Source organism: Strongylocentrotus purpuratus, unplaced genomic scaffold (genome assembly GCF_000002235.5).
Source record: "Strongylocentrotus purpuratus isolate Spur 01 unplaced genomic scaffold, Spur_5.0 spur5_scaffold_5, whole genome shotgun sequence".
Taxonomy (NCBI): Eukaryota; Metazoa; Echinodermata; class Echinoidea; order Camarodonta; family Strongylocentrotidae; genus Strongylocentrotus; species Strongylocentrotus purpuratus.
Window position 1 is genome coordinate 21,297,361 of NW_022145611.1, and position 27,804 is coordinate 21,325,164.

Genomic DNA, 27,804 nt, shown 5'->3' on the forward strand with positions numbered 1-27,804 from the left:
GCAATGCACTGGCCAATGAAAGCGTCGTATTATTACGTCACAGTGACGTATATCTCAGTGAGCAGCTAGCTAGCTAGCTAGCTGTAGGCTGGTAGTTTGATGATGATGATGATGAACAGCATTTGTATGGCGCCATATATCTGTTTCAGAAAACATTCAAAGGCGCGAGCTCCTCCAATAAAATTAGCATTTAGTTTGGTGTTGGCACGTTGGTAGAGCGATGATCACGTGGACGGAAGATGTCAGGTTCGAAACATGACGAAGGCTAAGGCGAAGATCAAGAGGTCTTTGAACTTTATGTAGTAATTGGACAAGGAAAACGATGGCAGATTAAGATGGCTTGTATAATTAATATTCTATATATTAACAAATTGACCCACTTCAGGTACATGTAGTTACAGAGGTATGGCTAATTCAATTTTTGTTTTTAAGGCCGTCTGTAGGCCCACTAGTTGGACAAGAAGGGATTAGACCACCCAGCGAGGTCACTGACAGCTCTCAATTAACATAAGAAAAAGAGGATCATGGGGGACCAACAGGCACCGATTGGGGAAGTTTTCTATATGGAGGGAGCAAGTAGCTACTAGTAGTCCCCCCCCCCCCCCCCCCCTCCCACTCCGAGAACGGACGGACCCCATGCGTGTTGCCAAAATGTCCTTTTCGTAACAAAAGAAAAAGGTCGACCCGTATTGACTTTACACACCGGACTTTTGCTGAAAAGGGGGGGGGGGGGTGCTGAAAAAGGCTCGTATACAAAAGAAAAAGGTCGAGCCGTATTGACTTTACACACCGGACTTTTGCTGAAAAGGGGGGGGGGGGGGGGGTCGGTTGGAACACGCATATGCGTACCCTAAATAACACTGAGTTGGGGGGGGGGCAGGGCTAGTAGTACAGTGGGGCTTTAATGTCCGTCGTTTGGCCAACATGTTTGTGGAATGGTGCCCCACTTGCCAAATATGGGTTAAATTGAAGGGGGTAGGAATTAACGTAGTAGGTGATCTGACACGGAATAGGCTATTTTCGTAATGTAACCAAATATAATGCATACGTCTTTGTGAAGAGCCTCTTTACAAAGCAACTATTTCATTCACCGTGATAAGAATAATGGTATTTTAATAGACAGAATCCTATAACTGCATACATTAGTTGTTGCCAGGTAGGACCACATACATTATTGCTCACCCTACCTAGCTACACTTAATATATGCAGTTTGCATTCTATTGAAATACTCTTACTCTTATCAGGTGAATGGAATAATTTGTCTTGAAGCACTTAAATTTGGTAACATTACGAAAATGGCCTATTCCCCCCTCCCTCTTCCATTTTGATAACCCCCCCCCCCCCCCCCGACACACACACTCTCTCTCACTCTCTCTGTTTTTACCTTTCTTTCTTCGTTTCGGCTCTTTCCCAAAGAGAAACAATAATCATCATCACTGGAACTAACCACTTTCTTCTTCCCATTTTATAATCTCTTCCATAACAAAAAATTGTTTATCTCACTCTCTCTCTCTCTCTCCCCCTCCTTCTCAGTGGTGTTCATATTTGTCCCGCTAGATCGGAGGCTTTTAAGTTTTCTAATCGAGCAATATGAAAAAGTATCCACAGCCCCCCCCCCCCCCCCCTCAAAAAAAAAAAAAAAAAAAAGTGGTCCCTTGGATATGAATGGGGAATTAATATTGGGAAAAAATTACATATTGTCTATTTTTTCACGCACAAAATAGAAAAGCAACAATATATGAATTTATAAGTTGAATTTATTAATATGCTACCCTTTTACCACACACAACCCCGGATAAGCACTTACACAACTCTATGATAAGACTGTAATATTAGTGACCATATTACCACTTTTTATATATTTCCACTTCTTTTAACTTTCCACTACACTAAACAATCTATTTGTTAAAAAAAAAACCTTTAGTCCAATAGGATTCAACCACTCTTGTAATTTCAAAACAATTTTTAAAACCAGTTTCACCCGCAAGTTCATGAAAAAGAGCACCTTATGTGCTAGTACAAAATGTGTCGCCAAGTGGAGAAAGTATTGCGATATATGTTACTCAAATCATTTGTGCACCCTCAACGTGTATTTCAAACCAAAGAAAATACAATGAATACAATTGTTTGATACAAAAAGAACATTAAAACTGTTACATGGTACAAATAGATTGTCAAACATGAAAGAATTTCCGTATTCAGTAAGTGAGGAAGATGGTTGCATATATATATGTAAGATCTAAAAAGGCATGATTAATAAGACAAAGAACATGGTACCTAAGAGACCTGATATAGTTTCTATTCTTATTGTTGAAAAATATATAAGTTGATGTATAATTCAGTTGCAGTGAAAAGTTTTCCAAGGCTTACTGTCAAAGTGAAAATATGCTTATAGATCAATCCAATTTTCAATTTTTTGAACATGATTCTTTAACACTCAAACAAAATTCTTTCAACTTTGATTATAATCCATGACTGTGACAGTTACATGATTGTTTTCCAAGCCAGCTTTTCATTATATACAAATTAAAATGAGAGAATAATTAGACTTGATTGAAGCAGAGATTTCAATGCATGATAAAGTTTATACTCCAGCAAATTTCAATTTGATTGACTGATCAGATAATTTCTCAACAAATTTATTTGTTGAGAATCGATTCTTTTCTGTAATTTCCTTTCATGAGTTTGCGCCCAGCACAATAACAGAGTGACATCAAGGCAAATGGCATTGCTTATAACCCAAGCAAAGTACTGTTTTTCTTTTATTATTTGCAGTTTGAAAGAACCCTCATTTTCACAATAACAGTCATAGTTATCTAACCCTGCAATTTCATAACACATGGAAAATATATTGAAAATATGTCTCTATGCGTTTTTCAGAATAATTACCCTGGCATTGATATATATTTTTCTACTGGAAGTTCTTGGTACAAGAAAAAAAAAGGCTTTTGAAAATGGGAGAGTGATCAATGAATTCATATGTTTTTTCACTCTGTGAAATTACATCTTTTTGTAGTTTTTAGCATACTATTAGGACCCCCTCTATATTGATGCAGTCCTCCAAAGAAAAAAATCAAAATATACAAGCACTTACTATTATGTAACTTCTATCACAAAAAGCACTTTTAAGTACACGCTGTAACAACATTGAATACATACTCACTACTTTCATGCTCTTACGATAAACAATTATATCTTTCAATTCCCAAGCATACCTATTACCTTCCACTGTCAAATTATGGCTATACAGAGTGCGTAAGATAAAGTGATATTCAATTCTAAAACTTCTGACATATTTCATGCCAAGCAACATAATTCAGAGTGAAACTAATATATCTTTTAAACATGATATGATTTGTTAGTGCAAAGACATTATCACACTAACTGTAGTGAGCAGATCCTAAATTGCTTCTATTTTAAACTATATTATGAAAAAATATCAATACTACATGTATTTCATACAAAAAGTTTGATCAATCATTTGAAATAATCAAGATTGGATTTTATACCGCCATTCAAATGGCCCTTTAGTACAGAGTATTTGAAATAACTGGAATTGAATTGTATAATACCAATAAAATAACCCACAAGAATAGGTTATAAGACACACAAATATTGAAATATTTCTATTTGTTTCTATTCATCCTCTATCTCTGCTGAGCTAGACTCGATCTCTACATCATTCTAATTGGATTTTTCAGATATAATTATTTTACATGTGAATTACATTCGCTATCGATATACAAAAGTTTCATTTTGAGTTTAAAAAATACATGATAATCTCCTGATTTTGTGAGAGGTATCACCTGGCCTGTAATGACCTTCGTGACCTTTGACCCTGGTAGTAATTTCTGTCACTCTCACTCTCACTCTCTCTGGTCCCCATCCAATCTAAGAGTAGATGTTCATCGTCAGGAACTGTAGAAAACAAGCAAATCAAAGAAATAATGAGACATTTTGAAAAAGAATTGATAAGTCGATAATCGATACGTAGAAAACACATATTATTAAGGGCAATTTAATGAAAAAAAGAGACATTTTGACAAAGGTGTGCAATTCTAATCAGTCATATCAAGAGCAACTTATCATTTTGGAAAAGGAGTAGCATGTCTGAAAGAATATTCTGTGTCCATTACAACATGCTCCCTATTTTCATCCTCTTCATCATTCTTGATGAGTCTAGATTGATATTTCATCTCGGTGGCATCAAACCAGAACAATCCTTGACGACGTTGTCTCTATTTGCTGCATGACATGATGCACGCTTGCTCTTATAGTGAACTAACAAGTAAAGGCTCGTTCAGACATGACATGGCAAAACCGGTGCTTTTTTTAACGGCGGTTTACCACGCCATATGTGAACATGCCTTGAGAGTATTATAATAACTGCTAATATTATAGAATGAAAAAATAAGAATATGCCAGACATCATGGAAAGCCAATTTACTGGTTCTAATAATTACACAATATCTGTACCATTTCAAGAGATTTGTAACCTTTGAATACCTTGAAATGTTTCATTAAATATCCAAATTGAGATGATACAAACAAGAAATCAAATCTAGCATGATGTCTTTTCACAAAAACAATGTTTTTATCTTCTAACTTTTTAGACTGTTTCTAAGGCAGGGTATTTTACTGACACTACTCCAGATTTACTGTATACTGCTGCTCACAATGTCCTGATGTGTCAACACTCATATCCCACAATGCATCACCAAGTGCATGAAGCGCACATGATGATGCTTGGGTACAGGAACCAGGGAATCGCTTTATGTACACCTTCACCTTCAAGATGGTGCAAGTAAAGATACATTACAGTAGTGGTAGTGATTCTGGTAAAATAACCTGCCTTTAAATTACACAGAAATCATATGATAACAAAATTGAGCACTTTAGATTGCCACTTTTCCATAACAACTTACTTCATCTAATCCAAACGAGGCATTGCCCCCACGACTCTTGGCTGCAAAGGAGGCTAGAAGTAAAAATAGAATGGAAGAAAACGAAAATAAATATAACATGATTCATTAAAAATAAAAGATTGGCCTCATGCCTTGGTTGCCAAGGATACCACATTTAAATAATTTTTGTTGAAAATTGAACTCTTAAAATCTGTTTTAAAACTACCAAAGATTTTGCCACACAGATTACTATATATATATATTCACTCTATAAATTACTTTAAGATCTACTTAGTAGTTTTGTGATATTGTACATGTACATTTCAATATATCAAAGAAGATAAATGAAGATACTATTGTTTATTTGTGTAAAGGGATGACCAAAACACCCTTTAGTCTTCAGAGGTGAAGTTTTATCTTCAGGAGTTGTCACTGACAGATATTAATATTCCATCCACATTCAATGGTGTTCAAAGATATTTGAAGGACTGTACTTCACAGAAAAGATAAGTTTTACAGCTGGATATATTCCCCAAGATCTCCCAATAATTCCTTACTCTACAGGTCTAAAAAGCAGTGACTCTTAAGGCAAAAGCAGGACTACAATGTATTTTACATACTTTTACACAGGAGATTTCAGAAAATTGAGGAATCTAGATTTGGAACATAACTTTCAAGGTCATAAAATATATCATCCCTTTAAAATAGGAACGATTGGCAACTCTGTTGTATGTATTTATTTAAAGCCACTCTTCAGGGAAAATTCAAGATAAATGGGAGAGACTGTACTCACTGAACATGTACTTGAGCTTGATGGCAGCAGCAATGAAGGAGTCGAATGAAACGGTACCCTTCTTGTCCGCATAGCGCAGAATCAGGGCACTGAATGATTCATTGCTCAGTTTGAATCCTGTCAGAGAAAGGAAATAAAAAAGAAGAAATGATAAAGATATCAAAGACAGCTAGCACTTTCTTTATCATCATTAACATCACCGTCCTCATCACCATCACCACCATTCTCATCATCATCATCATCATCATCATCATCATCATCATCATCATCATTATCATCATCTTCTTCATCATCATCTTCACCATCATCATTATCACCATCATCATTCATCATCATCATCATCATCATCATCATCATCATCACCATCACCATCACCATCATCATCATCATCATCATCACCACCATCATCACCACCGTCATCGTCATCACCATCATCACCATCACCAACATCATCATCATCATCACCACCGTCATTACCACCATCATCATCATCACCATCACCATCATCATATTCTTCATCATCATCGTCATCATCATCATCATCTTCATTGTTTAGCATCCTTTTTAGCCACACTGAGGGGTTGGATGTTCAATTTCCCTTATGCCCCCCCCCCCCCCCCCCCCTCTCCAGGCCGGCCTTCAGCATCCACCTGGTAGAGGCCAGATGATCTCAATTATATAAGCTTTAAAAAACTTATTTAAGATACCAGTTGGTCATCTAAATTATTTCTAAAGTACATCCAAACAATATAGCACTGTAAGTTCTGTACATTTGAAGCGTGAAAAATCACTTAACAGACAAATGGAAGAGCCTGAAATCAGGCAGAGACTGAAAACTAACATAACCAGTGACGAAAATGTTCTTATTTGTAATTACCCCTTGAATAACTTTCTAGAAGATAGAATTTCAATGATAAATATTTCTTATGTAATATCAGCCTTCAGGTGAAATAAACTGCATGTGGCACTCAAAGGGTTAAAATCACTGTTCTTGTTTGACTAATTCTTTTATGAATGCATTTTGACCAGGTTTGGTAAAGTTATTTGACTTGAAAGAGGAAATGTCTTACCAAGTGAGCGTAGAGCACCCTTCATCTCGTAGCCATTGAATGAGCCAGACTTGTCTTGGTCATACTTCTTGAAAACAGCCTGTAAAAATGCAAAACATGACATCACCTTTGGGTTACTTAGAGCAAATACAATCAATTTCTGTTTGAAAGGTAGAAAACCCATATATATTGGACAGGCCTGTTTTCCATAATCAATTTTATTCAAAAATAGCATCTCACTTCCCTTCCATAAAAGAAATCATCAATTATTTAGAGATTATCAGGCAAGAACTGCATAACATTCACTTAACTAGTTGCATGTTGGAACCGAGTGGCTCATGTAGCAAGCCTATTGAAGTAAGAGAATGCAGTAGTCAGCGGGTTAAATAGAATAGATAGTGCTGAATAGATGTATTTTTGATACAGACCTTCCATGAGCTGATGTTCTGCCACAGCTCTCTGAACTCTTCGAATCCAAGTTTGCCAGAACGATCGTCCTGAATGAAAACGCTAAGGAATTGTCATATTTATTCATTCATTTATTCAAACATATTTATAAAGAATGACAAACCCAGTTTGCTTTTTGCACCTTATAAACAAGTACACAATACTAGACAACATGCAGATATGGACTTGTCCCTTGTGACTTTATGATTGAAGTACACAAGCTAACAAATTAGATCCTCAGATGCAAAAGAAGCTAATCTTTCTAAAAGGTAGAAAATGAAAAGAGAACAATTATAACACATTTATTTCTCTGTTCACTTCATCATGCAGCATTGTAATTATTCCTTGGTTTGCATGTTTTGACAATTAATGCTCCACACTAAATTTCTACACTAACCAACATCCTAACCTCAAAAGGCTCGAACCAGGACTTAACACTAGACCTAACCCTAAGGCTAACCCTAAACCTGAATGCAACCCTATCCCTACAAAATTATCCAGTTTAAATCCCCCCCATCTGTTAATTTCTATGTAATACATTTATAAGTTATACACCACACTACACGGATAGATACTTCTACCTTGACAAGGGCCACTGTTTCATAAAACTTGTTATCAATAACAAATGCTAAAATTCTATGACAAATTTGCTCACAGCCAATCCAATGCAGCTATTTCAGTAGCTTATAACAGTAATTGGAACTTCTTATTGATAACAAGTTTTATGAAACAGGGCCATGATGTGGGAAGAAAGGCCTGTGGGCCATAGTCATTTAGTCGACCTATTCCTTCCCAGTCCGCCTGGAAGTGTCTATATCCAATCCATATGATCTTAGTGTGTTATTGCGTTAATAACTCTTTTGAATCATTGTTGGTTGATATTTAATATTGCATGTATTGTAAGTACCACTAAATTAAATAATGCTAATAATAGAGTCAGAAAGGATACATCGGTGAGAGCGACCATACTCTTGCAGGATTCCAGGCTAAATCCACCCCCTTGGAGCTCTGAAATAGTTGCAGGAAAGAATTTAAAAAGGATAAAAACAATCAATTTCTGCTTTGATGCTACAGCATCAAAATAAAGTTCATTATTTCAATTTTTCATTAAACGGTAATACATTTTAAAAAGGGTTATCATGCAACACTGGTACAGAATTATGTTATCTTGTAGCAAAAGGAGGACAAATTGCATTCAGCATCCAAGAAAAAGTGTAGAAACCCACACTAGATAAAGGTAATCGTCATGCTGTTATATTAGACTAAATATAGAGAGAGACTAGTTTATAAAGTAAATTATAAATAAATTATGTGCAAATACATAACAAGTCTCAATGAAATAAAAGTTCAAATTCATTTTTTGTTGTTAATCATAAACGGGTCTGAATCAATATCTTTCACAGTTTTGAGCTTATTAGACATATTTGTAATGTTATGTATTCACACATAAGGACCATTTACAATTGGTATCATTACAATTATTTTTTAAATCTTGGCATGAAAAAAACAATCTTCTTCTTTGAAAGATACATCCTTCAAAAGAAAATAAATTGCCATAAACATGCAATACGATGTTTCCATTACTAAATGAATAATAATTGAACTAATAATTTTCTTACACAAGAGAACTTGTTAAAATGTTGATAAGTTTTGCAAGTTGTAAACAAAAATAAAAGGTATTAATGAGATTAATCAGCATGCACACATTTCAGCATTTCTTACTTCTTTTACTCTTTGAAATCTTGTAGGAAAACAAAAACAATAACGAAGAAGCTAAAAAACTGTTTGCATCATCTCAGAAAATCTCATAATTGCACTCTCATTATCATTTCTATTGAATTACCATCAGTTTCTTCAAGGAGATCTTCTCGTCACAAAGTTGTGAGCGTTTCATGAGAGAAGAAAATCAATTCATATTATCAACACCAACACCATGTATTTCTTACCACCAGGTACTTGTAAATCTGCATCCACAGTCAGTCAAAACGGGTGTTGCAAGCACAATTAACGAATCACATGTTACAGCAAATGCGAAGGCGAAGAACAGAAGTGTGAGAGAAAAGTGAGCGGGTGAAAGTCATGCAAATATGGGTAAGGAAAGAGAACAAAATGCATATACTTTGATGGGCCTTGATAAGGATATAAGGCCATGAATGTCTCACGCAGAAGGACATTAGCGCTGTATACTCGAATGCACAGTGTTAACGCCCTTCTGCTTCTAATGATGATAGTGTGCGTGTTAAAAAACTGAATAAAATGCATTATGAAGCATATACTATGAATAATGATTCTAAGTGAGGAAAGCATTGCATCATTTTACTGACTGTCACTTAACTAGCAGATTAATTCCAAGTTTGCTGATCACTAAATTAGCAAATATGGTTGAGAAAACAAGTATTTAAAACAGAATGAGGCTTGATGCTGTTGAGATCGATCAAATAAAGACTAAGCCTGGGTAAATTAAAACCATGCAAATTTTGTCTTTTTCTATTATCTAACAAAACCTTGATATCAAGGCTTTATTAGATGATAGAAAACAAAAACATGTAAAATTCAATATGAACTGGAGAAAGGTCTCCATTTTATTATTATTCTTTTCATTTTTTTTTTTTTGGGGGGGGGGGGTTTGTGGAAAACATGAGAAATGTGTAACAGCTATCAGCACAAAGGTCACAATTTTCCAGCAAATAAATTCTTTCAGCAACATGAAACACAATAATTTTAAGACCGGTAGCTGGAAATTGGCAGAAGTAATTGGTAAATTGATGCAATGCTTACAAACAACTACATATGGACAAAATGCAACAACATGCAAACTACAGTGGGAAAAATGCAAAAATACACATGGCAAGACAACATCTCTTTCTAAACCTGTCAAAATGATACCTATGTTGTACTGGAATGGAATGGAACATAAATAAATGCCTACATTTTGAACGATTATCTATTTTCCCCTAATCTTAATATGTTGACTCCTGAAGTGTCTCATTCCACACAGGCATTGTTCAGGAACCACCCAATTCCAGTAGCTAATGGCTTAATAGCAAACTAGATAAAATTTAGCTTATTTTCAACTTGATTTTGATTTCATTTTTTAGGAAGATAACAGTTTTTTGAAGCTCTTTAAAAAATTATATAATAAAATCAAATGCAACACACGTTTCATTTTACTAACTGACACAGTGAGGAAAACATCAAAATTTTTGTTTGACCAAAGAAGCATTTGGGGAATACAGAACAGCGGGAAGACTGTTGGGACTACGCAATACAATTTTGTTGGGAAATGATAACATTAATGCCAAGGAAATAAAAACTGATATCTGCTATTGAATTTCCATTTTTGATCACAAATATCTTTAGACAAAACAGCCAATCATTTTAGGGTCATCTTTAAAGTTGGAGCAGCAGCAGGAAGGGGTATATCAAAAACAAGAAAAGGATTTCTAAATGCATAAATGATCAAACAGTAGAAGGATTTTTTTCCTTCAAAGCTGATATCACAAAAACAACAATCACTGCTAAATCAAAAAGAATTTACAGATACTAAAATGAGGAAAGTGAAGAGTAGATTATCAAATGACAATTTTGTCTAATCTAACATTTAGGCATTTGTGATTTAGGGGTATTTTCTTTCACTGTGAAAAGCTTGTATTTTTACAATTGCAAGAGTGGGATTTGATAGGTCGTTTCAAAACAAATAAGTGAAAAGTAGAGAAAAAAATTGCTGGCTATTGATCAGGGAACACAAGAAAAGCCTTTTGTTTCAAAAGAGAATTTTGGGGTTTTGTTGTCTTACTGACCTTCTGTGTAATTCACATAAAAATAATATTCATGCAATGATAAAAGAGAAATTCAAGATATTATTAAATGGTTAATAGTCGTCATAATGCAATAGTACTATTTCTTGCAATATTTAAAAAGATAGGATCAACCAGAGTTGTAGTCCTTAAGATTCTTAGATACACATTAATAACTGACATGCACATTAAAATTCATACTGTGTGATGTTGTTCAAAAAATGAAAACGAAATTCAATTGTTATTTTAGTTGAACAATTTCTCAAGAACATTTTAAAGCCTTATTATTTTGATTCTTATCTGACAGGAGGAAATGTACGGTAAGTCAATAAACATGCACAATATTCACTATGTACATTTCATCCTCCTGGTATAATATAAGCAGTTAAAAATGTATATCTTTAAAAAGTCCACACATGTGTTATACATCGTCATATTCACCTGTGATAAAGATTTGTCGCAAATATTGTTATTATGCTGTTACTAGCAGACCTACACCTATAAGAACTTGTACATGTCTGTTGTATCTTTTTAGACAGATTCATACCAATTTTGTAATTTTTTTGAAAACATGTATGAATTCTTGGCCCAAATATGATAAGCCTGTCTTATACTCATCATTTTCTTACTTTCCGTTGCTTGTATATCATACAAGAGGTTTTGAATATACATATGGATGTAGATGTGAGTACCAAAGCAAACATCAATAAAATATATGATAACAACATTAATATGTATTCTGAATGATGGTGATGTTCAGCTTAAAGATGACTGATGTGCTGAAATTCCCAACCTAACCAATAAAAGCTGATAAACAATATCACCATGATGTTTTTGCACATAGAAATATATAAGCTGCTGAAGTGCCCATATGTATGCGCCCTTGTTTACCTCAATGGTGTGTTATATCCTGCAATTTCAATAATTATAAATGAAGACAATACCAATGATTGATAAAAATAACCATATGAAGATGACTCTGTTTATTCCGTTGACCTGTTTCTATGACCAAACTACAAAGCGTTTGCAATGCTCTCAATAAACAGTCTGTTTAAGGACCCTATTCCAAATGAAATTAGTCAAATCGACCCTGTAGAGCAAAAACTTCCCTGTGCATGGTTGCAGCTTATATAAATGACATGGCATCCAATGAAAATGTTTATAAGTATGTGTCTGTAAATGTCTGTGTCTTGTGAGTGTGTCTGGTGAATTTAGTAATCCCAAAGATCATTGCGGGAGCTGGGTCATTCAAAAGTCGACTTGGAGGCATGTACAAACAAACAAACATTTATAAACAATGTGGGGGGAAAAAACACAGAAATGCTATTTTTCCACAAGAGTGTCAAGTTTGTGAAAAGTGATGTGACTTATTTTGGTCTCTTGGTGCTATTTCTGATCATATTTCAGCCTATTAGCGACAGAAGTTAATGCTTTGAAGTTCTCCTTCAATCATTTCCACCATGTTTAGTGTCAAATTATACCAAACATGGTAAGATCCATACAACAATTCACACTTGTAGCAATGATCTTTAGGGGTAATGACTATATGTGATGCAGATAGTGTAGTTGCAATGTAGTGACTGACACTGTGATTGAACCCTGAAGCTATTCATATAGTTGCATGCTATGAGGGTGTGGTTTGGTGGTTACTGACCTTTGCGCAGGGCTGCGTTCAGGATCTCCTGTAGCTCCCAGGCATCGACTTCCATATCCTGTACAAGACAACAAAACAGATGACATCAAATTGTATTCCATCTGGACAATAGTCATTATTATTATCACCGTCATTGGATTCAGTTCCTATTCTGCAAACACAGTTCACTCTTTTTACTCAATTAGGGAGTGTTTCAACTAGTTGCTTGGTAAAAACTTGTTCACATCTGCCATGTGTCTTTGTGTTTACCCAATGAATGACATGGGGGGGGGGGTGGCTGGAAAAAGTAGCTGCATGCAACAACAAACACATGGTCAATTGTCTGAACCAATAAACAAAATAATAAATTTTAAAGCACATAAATAAATCAAAATATCTAAATCAATTGAATCCACACCAAAAAAAATTATTATTTGTTGAGACTCTGAAAGAAATGCTTTGTATTTTCTTCTGTTTTGTGATCACATAATGGTTATATAATTGTCATCTGTACATTTCTTTGTTAACTATATTTCTGCTGTTTATTGTTCAACCAATGGAAAAATAATTTCTGTTGCATGACAGATGAATCAATCAATAAATTTGAATCCAATTCAATGAATCCATGTAAGTCAAGAATCTTGTTCTCAATAAAGTATCAATACAGCTATAAAATGCGCTACAAAAAAAAAGCTAATGATTTGTCATATGGACTTACAGGGCCGGTGAGTTTCTTGAAGAACTCACGGAAGCGTTGAGTCTGAGCATCGTCCTGTGGTGGCGGCTGTAGGGTTCAATTTTCAAACAAAACCATTATAAAAACTTTAATATGATCAATATGAGAGATAAATAGCATTTGAGCTAGGGACAATTTCTGCAGAGCTCTGAAAACTTTAGAAAATAAGGAAATCCACCTAAAGGAAATATTAACATTTTAGGCAATAAAAAAGAAAGTTTGCTAAAGACATTTTTTTAGGGCACTTGTTCAAACTGAGAGGGGACAAGTTTAGCCATGTGAATATTTCTCATAACTTCACTGGAATTCATATCTTAAAATTCATGCACTGGATATGATAATGTGGAGTAGGAAAAAAGAATTCTAAATATGAAACATGTTGGTAGTAATTCTGTGTAGAATATAGGGTTCAACATTTCTTGCAAAAATTGATATCTAACAAATCTCAAATTGAGAATGTAACAATCTGCAAATATAAAGATGGAAAAGACACATTGATATGAATCGAAATGACAATGTCATAAACTTGCATGATATGATAGAAAAATAGAAATGAATCGTAATACTGATACAAAAATTTTGTTTTTCTTCAATCCAAACCCAAATGAGCATGCATCAAGAGCAACTGAACATAGCCATATCTGATTGAACTATGTTCCACCGGTGTTGAAATCAAATATTACTGACAAGTTGATTTGTTTAATTTCACCACAGAACATTGCTAGCAGTTTGATCACACAACAAAACAAATATAATCAAGATTGTATAACAAGATTACAGTCATGAAGTATGAATTATCTATGAAATTTGACAAATAAAAAAAACATGCTCCAATCAAACACTGCAAAATGTCCACTGCAACTTAAATAATACATTCATTTTTCATGTTACAATATTATGATGAACAAATCCTGCTTCTCTCGTGATATCATGTATAAGCGATCCTAAACATCGCAGTTACAATTTTGACATACTTTCAAAGCTTGGGCAAGGTTTAAGAGTTTTAGAGTCTTATAGAACAAATTGTTAAAATTTCAAATAATGGTAGTATCAAATATCATCAACCTCATCCTTCTGAATGATGGTTTTCACGTCAAATCTATCTGGATATTAATCATCAAAATTGTTACCCTGCTGAATACCAATCTAAAGATATCTTGGGCTAGAAGAGTTCCCTAATTATTAAATCATACTCAACAAGTTAAAAATGAGGCAATATTTCAACACAAAACATCTTGACAACCACTTTAAAACACCCTTTATAGGCAGGTCCAAAGATTTGGTCATTGGCTGTCTCATATGTAACCATGAATACAGAAATATAAACAACCATTTGGTTAAATGACACATGCTCTTGTACCTAACCCTCATCCTAAACCCCTAAACTGTATTTTTAACTTATGTACAATATAACCCTAACTCCATATTTTTCATAATGCAACTGATTCTCCAATATGCATCAAACTTGGTGGCCTAAACCATAAAGAAACCTATAGCAATTGTTGCAATGTCAGAGCACTGACAATCAACACCACAAATTGGTCATTTGATCTGATCTGAGCTCTAGAACGTCTGTCAACTTTCCAGGTATATTGCAAATTATAATGATGTTGGTAACCTCAGGGACAAAACACCCTGGACTTGCCTTTGTATTATTATATTCTGTGTGCACCAATGTTATCAATCAAAACAAAATCTGTGACATGCAATATTCTTGCTGATTAGGAAATATCAAAAGGTAACAATTATGTGATAACACAATGTATAATAACTTATCTTTCGACAACACTTTTCCAATCTTATTTTTCAACAAAAAACTACTATTCTATCTCACTAAAAGAAAAAAAATATACATGTATGGCAGTATAAATTTACGGTTTCACATCAAGATATCTAAAAGGCAAATTTCTGAATTGGCCTGCTTTTCAAATACATCACAACAAGACCTAAAAAACAAATCAGGTAAACATTAATCAGGAGATATTTATTCATTTGCATAATTTATGAGTTTTTGTAATCTAAAAAAAGACACTTCTGGTTCAAGTTGACCCGATTTAACCCTCCTGACATGAATAGAGACTTTTTCAACATAACTCCTAAAATCTAAATCGCATATTTAGGATCCACACTTGTTCACTGGAGTTGTGTTCAACCACTACTTTTCGTGCATGCCACAGGTAAATTCATGTTTTTGTTGGATATATTCATCAAAATAAGATAATTCCATTATTATGGTTGGCAACTGACAAAATCACTACTGAATTCAGTCCATCATCATCGACTTCTGAATCGAAGCTGAAAATATGAAAATAATTCAGGAATTCTGATGCACGTACAGAACCATAATAATATGAAAGACTAGATGGATCTTCGACTGTGCGCAGTCATAGAGAGATTTAAAATTCAAGTTTAATTTTAATCCATTAACATGTTCTCAGAATATTGTGATTACAATCTATTTTTCACATACATGTATGACTCGTTGATCTTGGACCTCATGACGATTGACCCTAAAATCCAACTTCAGTCCAGGCAAGAATGTCATTTTGGCGAAGGTATGAGAATTAAGTGATCGATGGGTGAAGCATGGTAAATCAGTATGCACATGATTAAATCACGTCAAAACTTCCACAAGAAAAGAAGAAGACATATTCTAGGAATGTCCGGTAAACTCATGTCCACAACGTGAAGGAGAGGATGATGATGATTGTGTCACAAACTTCTTGCAGTGCTCTCAAAAAAATGTCTTTTGTTATGAAGAGGGAGGGGGAGAAAACACATTTGTGATGGTGTTCGAGGGGGGTCAGTCACGCCGATCAAGATCAAACCCATGCGATGAGGCCAACTGATTGGTCGAAACCTCAGTGGTAGCCTACCCTCATGAAGTCATATGACGTTTGATCCCATGCCGGCGAATGGACGTAACCTGTCGGGGAATGCGAGTAACCGGTCGAGTAATCGGTCGTCGAGTGACCGGAGGAGTAACCAGATGGAGACAGACTCGGCGAAAAACACGGCTGAGCGTATGACTGGAAGGGACTCTGGCTCTTCTGAATAAATGAATAAAATCCCTCTTCCTACTTATATATATTCAAATAACCAAGAAGATAATTATCTAAATAAATGGAAATGAACCATGAGCACCAGATTACCACCTCTGCCTTCAAAAAGAAATGTTTGAATTCTATGTATGCTGAAGATAGTAATCAATTACCAATGCACAAACATATGAATATTCATATATCACTAATCAATATGTTATTCATACATTATGAACTAACATGCGCAGGCAATACTTGGTGACTATATGACTTGCAATATGAAAATAAAATCGGATATATCTCATCAGAGCCATGCTCGTCACCCCAAACTCGTTCATCTCCAGATACCGTGCAACTCACTCTCACCTGAGTAGCGGATGGAGCGGCGGCAAAGGTATCGCGAGACGAGTTTGCGGAGATGGGAGGGGCGGCGTAGGTATCGTGGGACGCCTTTTATAAGCAGGTACATGTAGGTAGGGGGGAGTTGCGAAAATTCATTGGAGCAAAGTACAATTACACGTGCATACAATGACACAGAGAGAATCTAGGGGAGTTGCATGAGCACATGAAAATACATGACTAAAATGGATGGCAATAATTTGTTAGTATATATAGATTGTTAGAAATTCTTCTTTTTAAGTATTGGAGACTAGGCCTACGGTTTCTTTGCATTTAGACCCATTGGAAATGTGGTGTTTTTAAGGAGTATTCACTATACATTTGAAATGTGGGTGATTTTCGAGTGGGTCCATGATTTAAGGAACATTTCATCAATTCAAACGTTTCAAATAGAAAACCATGCATTAACATATAAAGTCTAAACAGCCTCGAGAGGATAGGAACACAGCTTTCATTTCATTGAGAGGTTACATGGTCTCACCTGGCCAGGAGCACTGGGAGCACTGTATGCATCCTGGGCTGCGCTTACATTAGACTTGCAAAGGAGGTTATTAAAATATCAACTGAAATACCAGTCATTTTCCAAACAATTCTATGACATCAAGACCCTCAACTCAATGGTGGGGGAGGGGTCATTTTCTTTGACTTATAAAGCAAAAGACTGAAGTGACAACTATTTCCCAACTGACTATTATAGATCAATTTTACACTTACTTCTTTTCTAACCACTACTCCCACATTGTGACCCTTTACCTTTATACTTGAGGTCATTGCACTCTTACTACGCTAGGTGACCTTTGAACTTGTGAAAAATTACTGCAGTGAAACTACGGTACAAGAAATATCTTTTTCATTCAAATACTACTAAAATATGATCCTTCACAGTGCTTTGGAGGTAGAGTAAAAAAAGTAATTCAATAAAAAATGTGTTCAGTCAATTTTATTATGGAATTTTTAGATTTAAAGGACTTCACTACTACAGGAAAAAGGGGGTAAATATATCCTGTATTTGTGACCCAGCTCTAATGAGATTATGACCGTGGAAGCAAATAAAACTGAAGTTCAACAGAAAGTGGAGAAATTGGTCAACAATAAAAGCAATGATCAACAATGGATACTAAAACAAAAATCAAATAAAAATCATTAAAGTTGAAAGCAGCTTAACTGATAACAATTAACACATACATGAGTAACCAGCTTCACAACATTTAAAGCATTTTTTTTTTTGCTTCACAAATCTACATTTGCTGCAAACTTTGGGTGAAAATGATAGATGTGGAGGTGTTAAGCGATCACTTTTACGATTTATTCAAAAAAATACATAAATACAAATAACAAAAAACAAATATGAATGTATTTGTGACAATATGAACATAAGCAAAGGCTATTCATAAGGGCTTCTATGCGATTTAAAAATGGTTAGGCAACTCTTTGTGGGTTTTTTTCATTTCATGATACTCAATTCAAGTGCAAAAAAATAAATTTGCTGTATACTGAACTATAATTTTGATTGAAGTGTACTGCGTAAAGCTATACGAGGTGATATAAGATATATTTTGAGCAATAAAAGTGTCATGATTGAAAAATGGAGTCAAAAAAGTTAATAAAGTAGTCAAAAATATTACCTGTTTGGGTACGTCTACCATGCCAGACTCTTCATCAATAGATCTATAAAAAAGAAGAGAGAAAGAACATAATCGTCTGGCATTTTGTTGCTTGTATACATATGTCATGTGGTTTGAGAGTTTAAAATCAGACTTTTATGGCTTCATTTGATTTACAAATCTGAGAGAGAAATAGTATCTCACCCTGTGTCTCATGTTATGGTGGTTATAGATAAAAGCACTCTGTCCCTCAAATAGGATGTTAAATGGAGGTCCCATGTGTTGGAGAGAACCTCCTCCAACCCCAACCCTATGCCTATTTAGAACCCATTGCATTATTCAGGTGGAAGCCCCAGGAAGGTGGTCCACCTGCCCATCCGAGTAGGTTATGTCGAGAGGAAAGACCCAAGGTTTACATTACAGTGAGCCCTTGGTAACAGCTGACACCAACTACTACTAATAATTGTTGCCATATGTACAAAATTTTTCAATTTGTACTATGCATTTATAATTTTTTAGTGTAATTAGATTGTTAATGCAGTGCCCCCTGGAAGAACATTATGTCATTTTTCGATGGTGCTACGTTAACAAAATTAAAAAAAAAAAAAAAATCAAATCATATCATATCAAATCGATTGAAGTGCCTATGTGCCTATCTGCCTAGTTCGTGACTGTGAACAAAGAAGTTTTTTTTTTTTGAATGTGCGTCACAAATACCGGTGAGCATCCCCATAACTTTATGGAGTAGGAACTAATCTGAAAAGGTTAGTCTATCACTTTAAGATTGTACGGACAGTAATTTTTTTTATTTCTCCGTTCAATACCAATATCAATACTATTATTTTCATTATATACGTTTCGTGTACGTACTCTGAAGCAACGATCACTGAAAACTAAAATCTGGAGAGAAAGAAAAGAACTGCATTCCACTTACACTCCCTTGCTCAGCTTCATGGAGAAGATACGCAGCAGGAAGTCACCCTCTTGGCCGGGTTCAAAGGTCGAAGGGACGATGACATAGTGGCCGGGTGGCAGCTTGAATCTTCCGCTCACCTCACGGGTGTTGGTGAAAGAGGGTGATCGAGCTGTAGATGCGTTGTACAGGAAGTGGTCCTTGGGAAGTCCGACGGAGGCGTCAAAGTTGCCGTCAGTCTACCAAAAAAACAAAGAAAGATTAATAAAACATGTTTTCCACATTCACTTCCATCTTTTTGGGGGTTCCTTTTTCATTGAGAATCATTGAATCACGCAAATATTGAAGTCAACTTCATCATGTGCCAATCAAAATTGTTTATTAATAGCCAAGCAAAAACTGTACAAACATACCTCCCTAGATACAGAAATGGCTTTAAATATGTAATTCCTTGCAATTGAACAATATTGCCGGCCGAGGATGATAATAACATTGAACTGTCTTTGACTAAAATGGATGCACAATGTTCAAATTAATAAGACCGAGGTGGAAATGGATTTCTAAAGATTAAATTGACGATGAGATGTGGATGATTACGAAGTTTCAAGACAAAAGTGAATGAATAAAGTATGAGAAAAAATACTTTTCTTTGTAGAGTGCAATTCCCGGTAGAATATGCACCAACTAAAGCGAAGGACAGATCAGTAACAATTAAACTACCCACACTGATGCTATGCTCTAAAGATTTTTGAAACAGAGAGAAACCCAACTTCCAAAACCAACTTCTAAAACAAAGTGAACATGCTTGGGCTCTTTGGTAAAACAATAATCCTCAATTATCAGTACTTGTATATTAATTAAAGCCATTGGTTCATTGTTTGTTTGCATGCATGCAAAAAGTGGGTTTTTTCGCAGTCAGAAGAAGTACACCATAAACCATGCACACTGGACAGTAGTGACATATTACTCACCTGGTAAATGGCGAAACCACAGGTGAGGTTGTCGACGCCCATTTTGCGCTGTGCTCGCCTGTTCTTCTGCATGAGGGCGACCAAGAAGGTAGATCCTGGCTTGTCTTGTCCTGGATCCTCGTCTTCTTCGTCTCCAACATCATCCTTGTCATCCTCCTCCTCCAAGATGAGGGAGAACTGGGGATTGATCCAGAAGGAATCTGAGGATGGAAGATGACAATAACACTTTCAAGGTTTTTTATTAAGTTCCTTTTTGTCACATGTAATTTCGAAATTATTTAGTGTAAATGCCATACAAACTCATGCTGTGTAGATGTCTTTATTGTTCACAAATATCAATTTTGTGAATATCCTATGTTTTGTTAATGTATTGTATTTTTTTCATGTGAAATAAAAGAAACTAAACTGAAACTGAACTGAAGGTCATGTTGAATTTAGAGGTACTCTGGCAATTCATCATTATCAAGCATGAAGGTTTGGGTTAGGGTAGCAATTAGGTTTTAGGTTAGGTTTAGGTTTAGGTTAAGGGTTAGAATTAGAATTAGGGTTGGGGTTTGGGTAAGAATAATGGGAGTGGGTCTCACCAGGAAAGTTGCGGCATCCTCCAGCCGTAGCTCCTTTCTGCCATTTGCCGTCGTTGACAATAGCCTGCCACTTCCTCTTGCCCTTGCCTGTCATAGCCTCTGCACTCAAGTGGCACATGTCGACCCTCTCAAAATTCCTCTTGAAGTCGCTGAATTCCATCCTGTAAGAAAACCACAGGTATTTATATATTCAAACCTACTGACGAAAAGATAGCATGCATGGATTCTTTTAAAAAATGGGTTTGGGCTATATTCAGCCTTTTTTGCAAGATTAGGTGGAGTTTTGGTAAAGATGAAAACATCATTATTGAGCTTTCTGTGTCTTTTTATACCAGTTTTAATAGGATGATAGTCATAACAGAAATGTGCCAGAAAGTGCCAGAAATTAGCAGAACTCAACTTTATCTTTACAATTTCCCAAATTAAGTTTTATTGAAGGAGGAACATCAGCAAATATTGATTGCTTGCTAAAGCAAACAAGTACTATAGGCAATTAGGTGGATACATCTTGAAAAGTTAAAGTTCTATCTGAGGGACCAGAGGGAGTTAGATTGTACTCACCAGAATTCACCGTCGTCACCGCTGACCAATCCAAGGTTTTTGCGCTCTCTTTGATTTATATCGTCCCATTCTCTTGCGCTGAAAAAATAATAAACAGAACATAAATAATTTAAAAAATACAGACAATAAAAAATCAATACATAATCAAATATATATTATAAAATAAACAATGATACAATGTGTAGCCATAAAACAAAGAACAAAACAAAACAAATAACAAAATAGCCCTTTGACCTTTGACCTCGTGACCCCAAAATCTAATCAATTCATTAGCTCTGCAAGTTACATACATGACCCAAATTTGGTGGTAATCCATCAATTGCTTCTTGAGATAACGTGATCACGAGACCGGGACGTACGGACGGACGTATGGACGTACGGATGGACAGACGGACAACCAGAAAACATAATGCCTCTGGCTACTTTGTAGCGGAGGCATAAAAATAAGAGGAATATATCACAATGACCACCAGATCCACTCACCCCCCTCTCAATCAGAGTGATCCCTAGACTAATTAAGCTCTCTCGCACTCAAAGTGACAGCTAGATCAACGCATGCTCTTTCGCACTCTCAGTAACCCGGCCTAATGTTTACGCATCTACTCACTTGTCGCTCCATCTTCCATTCCATTCGACTGCCCCCCATGGGTTGCGGATCCTGATAAGACGCACATCGCGGCCCTTAACGTTAACCTTTAAAAAGAAATCAAGAACAGCACATTTGTTTAATAGATGTAGAATAAAAAACATTTTGACCTTTCCAATTACTTCCACACAGGTTCTTTCACATTGCAATTGCATGGCCAGGGCCCCATCTTATAAAGAGTTGCAATTGATTCAAGTCAAATTGCAATTTGAAATTAATCCCAACTCCTAACTGGGAAGCACACAGTTGCGATTAGTTTAAAGTTGCGATTGATTTGAATCAATCTGTACTCTTTAAAAAAAAAGAGAATATTATTACTCAACTTTATCTTTATAAAACTTTGAAATCACAGAAAAGGCCAAAACGGCGACCAGCCATTGACCAGTTTTGTGACTGGCAAGATACCACCAGGAAGATATCCCGTTTTCATTTTACTTCAAAGTTTAGAAACAACATCGAGCACTCACCTTCTTGACATCAGTGATGGTGTAGGCATGTCCTGCGATGAGACCGGAGGGTAGCTTGGCCTCCGTCACGCCTGGTTTGGCATTGATGGAGCAGCCGAGCTGGGAGTCCCTGTCGTAGGAGGATTTGAGGATCTTGAAGAGACCTTTAGGTGGGTTCTGGTTCAGGTCAATGGACTCAGAGACACCACCGGTGAAGTCCTCCATAGCCTCGATCACATTGCCACCCTTCAAGCACTCGTAAGAACCATGGAGCCTATTAAAGAAGGTTATTAATTTATAGATTATACACTATGGCTTGAACTCCAGTCTGGTAAAGGTGAAAAAGCTTTTTCATTCTTTTTATGTTCGTTTGGGAAGAGTATCATAGGAAAAATGTTCCCTGAAAAGGATGGCTCATCAGATGCCCTCATATTCAAAATATGACAACAAATAGCTCAAATATTTGAACCACAATTGGAGCATTTCTTATTTGCTGCATTAGCAATATTTTCCCATTGCTTCTGGTTTCTTTCACAATGCAATCACCTAACCAGAATTCAACAATAATTTTAGATTTAACATTTCTATACCGATTTATGAAGCATCAAATATGAAGCCCTATATTCAGCACAACTGTAAATCTGTCACAAATTAATAAACCAAATAATCCTGACATGGAATAAACTGAAGAAATAAATTTTATTTGCAATGAAATTTGTTTATATGTTTACAGAACTATGCTCATTGTTTAAGGCACGTGGATGATGATATTTGGTAATTTATAAATCAATGGAATAAATCTGCCCACTCAAACCTGAACAACATATAATGTGATTTTATGAATACCAGCATATCAATGGATTATGCAAGTTCTTTTCATATCATGGAACCCAAATATATATATAATTGTTAGCCTCACAATGGCGGACCTAGCCTTGATATGATGTGGGATACCACAGCGTTTTTTTGTGGGTTTTTTAATGACGTAAGTGTAATACACTTCGCATTTCTGTATCTTACAACACAGCTCAGTGAATACATGTAGGACCTAGCTTTGTTGCACGCAGTTGCCATTTTTTTTACAACTAAAAAAAAAGTTGGTTATTTCTAGCAGCGGTTTACCAAAGCAAATCTAAACAAGTGGTGAATTTGCTCTAGTTCATAACATTACGAACCAGAGCAAAATAACACTATAGGAAATCTTTTTATTCAGATGATCATATCTCAGCCAATACTTAACATATTCGATTGGTTTTCGACATTTGGACATCATTTTTGATGCTCTTTCAGAAAATGAAGAAAAAATTGAGAAATTCTAAAAAAAGATTTGTTATGATGTCACAGCTTCGGTACTCTAAACTTACTTGGCGTACGCCTTCTCCAAGAGGGCGCTCCAGAACTCATTCTTCTCCTTGGAGTGCACAAAGACGAGCTCATTGTTGTAGGTGGGCAGCTGGTCGTCAATGACAACCGTCACCCATTTGCCGTACTGCCAGAAGTTGAACTTCACCACTCCCAGGTCGAAGTTCTGGTCAGGGGGGATGACCTTCTTGAGAAGATGATCATCCAGAGAGAGACCAGCAGTGGCAGCAAGGAACCAACAGTCACCTGATCAAGTCAAATCAAATGACATTAAATCAAATCATAGCAAAATCAAAATTACATTCATCGTCATTTCAAACTTTTAGTTTGAAGTCTGGAGGAATCGGCAAGTTACAGTAGAAGTTTGTTGATATCCTGTTTTGAAATTTAAACTAATTTTTCACTTAATGACAAATCAACACATAACAATTGTGTGTATCAGTCATTAAGTCATATTCAGAATATTACAAGTGTGTACTGTACCGGTATATCATACCTGGCGTTCCACAGGGCTAGCTTGTTGTAACCAAGTTCTTTTCATTATTACATAGAAAGTAGAGTTGCCCTAAAGGTGAAAGATAATCTGTGAGCTTTCTCATACTTTTAATGTCAATTTGGAAGAATACCCTAGAAGAAATAAGTGAGCGTGCCTGTCCCAGGTGACTGCCTATAGAAATGAATTCTTTGTTTTTTGTGTAAATGCACATCAGCTGTAAATTATGAAAGTCTTATTTCAAAAGTAAGTGTGAAGTGTGATATGAGCAAGCTTCATTCTGGAAGATGATTGTTTTGGGTTTTTTGCGCTCAAGATGGCGTAAATAGCCTATTACAGGTCAATCACTTTCACTTTCCTTTCTCATCACTGAGTTCAGGTCTCAAGGACTGATTCATGATGAGAATTCCAGAACGATTACACATCCGCAATAACCGATCATCATTACAAACATATAAAACCGGCCCTGCTAGGCTCCATGTCACATATGACAATAAAGAGAGAGAGAGAAAGCTCATTTTTTGCACTGTCAAAATTTTGGAAGTTGGAGACTTTAATAAAGAAAATGTTGAAAATTGGTGGCGAGCATTCTGTATTTTTTAGTTCCATATGGGGCCCATTTACACAGCCCAAAAACCATTTTGAAAAACCCTGCAAAAAAAATCTATGAAATTTCTGCTGGCGTTTAAAGAAAAAAAGAGAATGGGTTTTTTCAATTAAGTTTTTTTGTAGCGAGTTCTGACAAAATCAATGATTTTTGCTTGAGGTGTAAATGCAGCTATAAAAGAACTTTCCATTTGCAAATTTTGCGTGGGGGGGGGGGCATGTTTAAGCATACACACAAAAACGTGGTGTGGCTTGCCAATTGGCTTGGTCAGCCTATAAAACATCAACAACGGAAGACTGTCATATTTTCAGTGAGTAAAATTGATTAACCATTTTTTAAAATAAGATTATTATTCTCACCAAGTTGTCCCTGTGCAACGTCGAATCGGCTGGCACCACCTACAAACAGTTGAGGATTCTGGACAATTTCCTATAAAGACAAAAAGCAAGAAGTAACAATTATAATCATTGTAATAATCATACAGTGATTTAGCCAGAATGTAAAATAATAATAATATTCTATCCGATTCTATCTACACGAGGGTAGTCGTATGAGTTACACATTTTCAAGTAAATTTGAAAATATTTTTATTCTTGAAATGTTTGAAGAAAAAAAGTTCCCAGCAAATTTGCTATTGGTACTAAGATAGGGTTATGAGGGTAGTTGAATTATTTACCAAGTTGATTTTAGAAGTAAGAAAAATAACTTATGAAAGTTTTTTGAAGTGATCAATATTTAGGATGGACAAAATACTGTTAAATTTTATTAGAAGTGATTTGTATTCATACCACAGGACACATATAAGCCTTAAATCGTAGAATCATAAAAACTGGGGGAACGTAATTTCATAGGAACTACAAAATAGCAAATCTGAAAAACACAGCAAGATAAACGACTCAATAGCTGCAATAAATGAAATAAAGAAATATATATCTAGCTGAATAAATAAATATATAAAGAAAGAAAGAAAGAAATATCACACAAAAAACTTAATCGTAAGTTTGCAATTAATGGTAGGAATATTGTTACATTAGGATTTAGAATTTGAGATTCAATAAGAAAGAGATTTAATGAACTCCAATAAATTTGCAAACTAGTAGCATCATCTTCAACAACAAAAAGAAGGAAAAAAAGAAGAAGAAAAGAAATGAAAATAGGTATATTGTATGCTATAACTTGTTCAGGGTCAAATGGACTATATTGTAATCAGTCAAAGATTCAATTTGCCACTAAAATTTAATTTCCTGCTTCAAATGACTCACAAAGCTGCGAGCAACACAAGAAAATGTTTCAAAACAAGGGGGGGGGGGGTTCACATCATTACAAACAATATGCGCAGGGAGATAGGAGAGATGAGCGCCAGGCTTTTGCTTGGATTACATACAAGATTCTTCTTCTTAAGATTTGAACCTGGATCTCTCTGCAAGCACATGGGTTGCTGATGAGTGACAGCCAGTCATTTTTAAGGGGAATGGAATGCCACGCTGGGACCCTTCAACTCTAGCTCACATCCTCCAAATGCCATGTTTGGAAACGTGGAATGCCGAGAATGGAATAAGGGGGCTGGGCTTCGGCAGAGAGAAGCTCATTTCATGGGGGCTAGTAGTGGAGGGATTTAAGTTGGGATGGACAGCAGTTTGACCATCATGCGGGCGGGCATGGACTGACCATCCTGTCCGACCATTACACACATGGAATATCCTAAGAGTCAAAATGCTCATTTTGTGCACCTATAAATAAATTATTTCACATCACTTCTACATACAATGCTTTGCAAAGAAATATACCAAACCTACCGGTACTACTACTTACTTCTAAAATATTGTCATTATCAAAGAATAACACAAAGAATTTTTGTGGGAGCTAGTAGTGAAGGGATTTAAGTTGGGATGGACATCAGTTTGACCATGATGCGGGTTTAAATTTCATAGTTCATAGCCAGGTGCAGCTATCATGTACACACACATAAGTCAAGACTTGAACATATTCTTTGTTTAATTTTTTCTTTTATCAGACTGCTAAGAAAGCATGCGTATGCTTGTAAGTAAGCAGCCAGGGGTCTGACGGCTTTTAGACCTATCCCAGGGACTTAGTAACGAGGATCAATGCCTGACCAAAGGGCAATAGCGCATCGACTTGGTTTCTAACCGGGACCTCCTGGTTGCGAGACCATGGCTCTAACACTGAGCCATCGCGCCTCCTTTTGTAATAAATCATATTCTGAACAGTTATCATAACTTGAAGAGTTTGAGTCTAATGTATAAAGAAATACTCATCTCCAATGGTCGACATACTACAGGGGTGCATGCATGTGATTTTGCATTAGCAGTGGCCACATCTGATGACTCCATCATCAACTTGACTGCATCAATAACATCCCCACTGTGGTTTCATGATCAATTGATGCTGCTCAAACTCACAACACTTTACTGATTAATCCATGATGACAACAGTTTAATGAGCATCTTAAAGGTACTATGTCCCTTTTGCAGCCAACCTCAAATTCTGTAGAACTTTGCAGGAATTATGAATATGTCATGTATGTCCTATCTATGAAATTTAAACGTTAGCAGTGTCATCATATTCAAATTATGCAAGGAAACCCGTTTACTTCCTAGACTTCACTGTCAGACACTATTGAGTGACTGACTGACTTTTTTCCTTCTTTGGTAATAACATACATGAAAAGAGTTCTAAAGGATACATGAGCATTTGTCTACATCAATAACCCACTTCTTGTGATGGCCAAGATTAAACTGATTGAATCCTTGCGCAGCATAAAACGTATGACCATTCGGTACAATTCGTCCTTGTTTT

At 35.8% G+C, this 27,804-nt stretch overlaps 1 protein-coding gene across 1 annotated transcript; it reads right to left on the bottom strand.

Moving 5' to 3' along the window:
* Positions 1-1,740: 1,740 nt before the first annotated feature.
* Positions 1,741-26,512, bottom strand: LOC575876 (calpain-B). The gene is made up of 19 exons (XM_030999127.1): positions 26,471-26,512; positions 25,347-25,416; positions 23,890-24,133; positions 22,547-22,799; positions 22,041-22,126; positions 21,434-21,511; positions 20,873-21,033; positions 20,289-20,488; positions 19,339-19,556; positions 18,426-18,468; positions 13,343-13,408; positions 12,646-12,703; positions 9,141-9,158; positions 8,144-8,202; positions 7,176-7,244; positions 6,769-6,847; positions 5,699-5,815; positions 4,927-4,979; positions 1,741-3,919 (listed from the first exon to the last, which is right to left on the bottom strand). Exons 1-19 carry the CDS (start codon positions 26,510-26,512, stop codon positions 3,893-3,895), a joined length of 1,941 nt encoding a protein of 646 aa, XP_030854987.1. The 3' UTR covers positions 1,741-3,892.
* Positions 26,513-27,804: the final 1,292 nt, after the last annotated feature.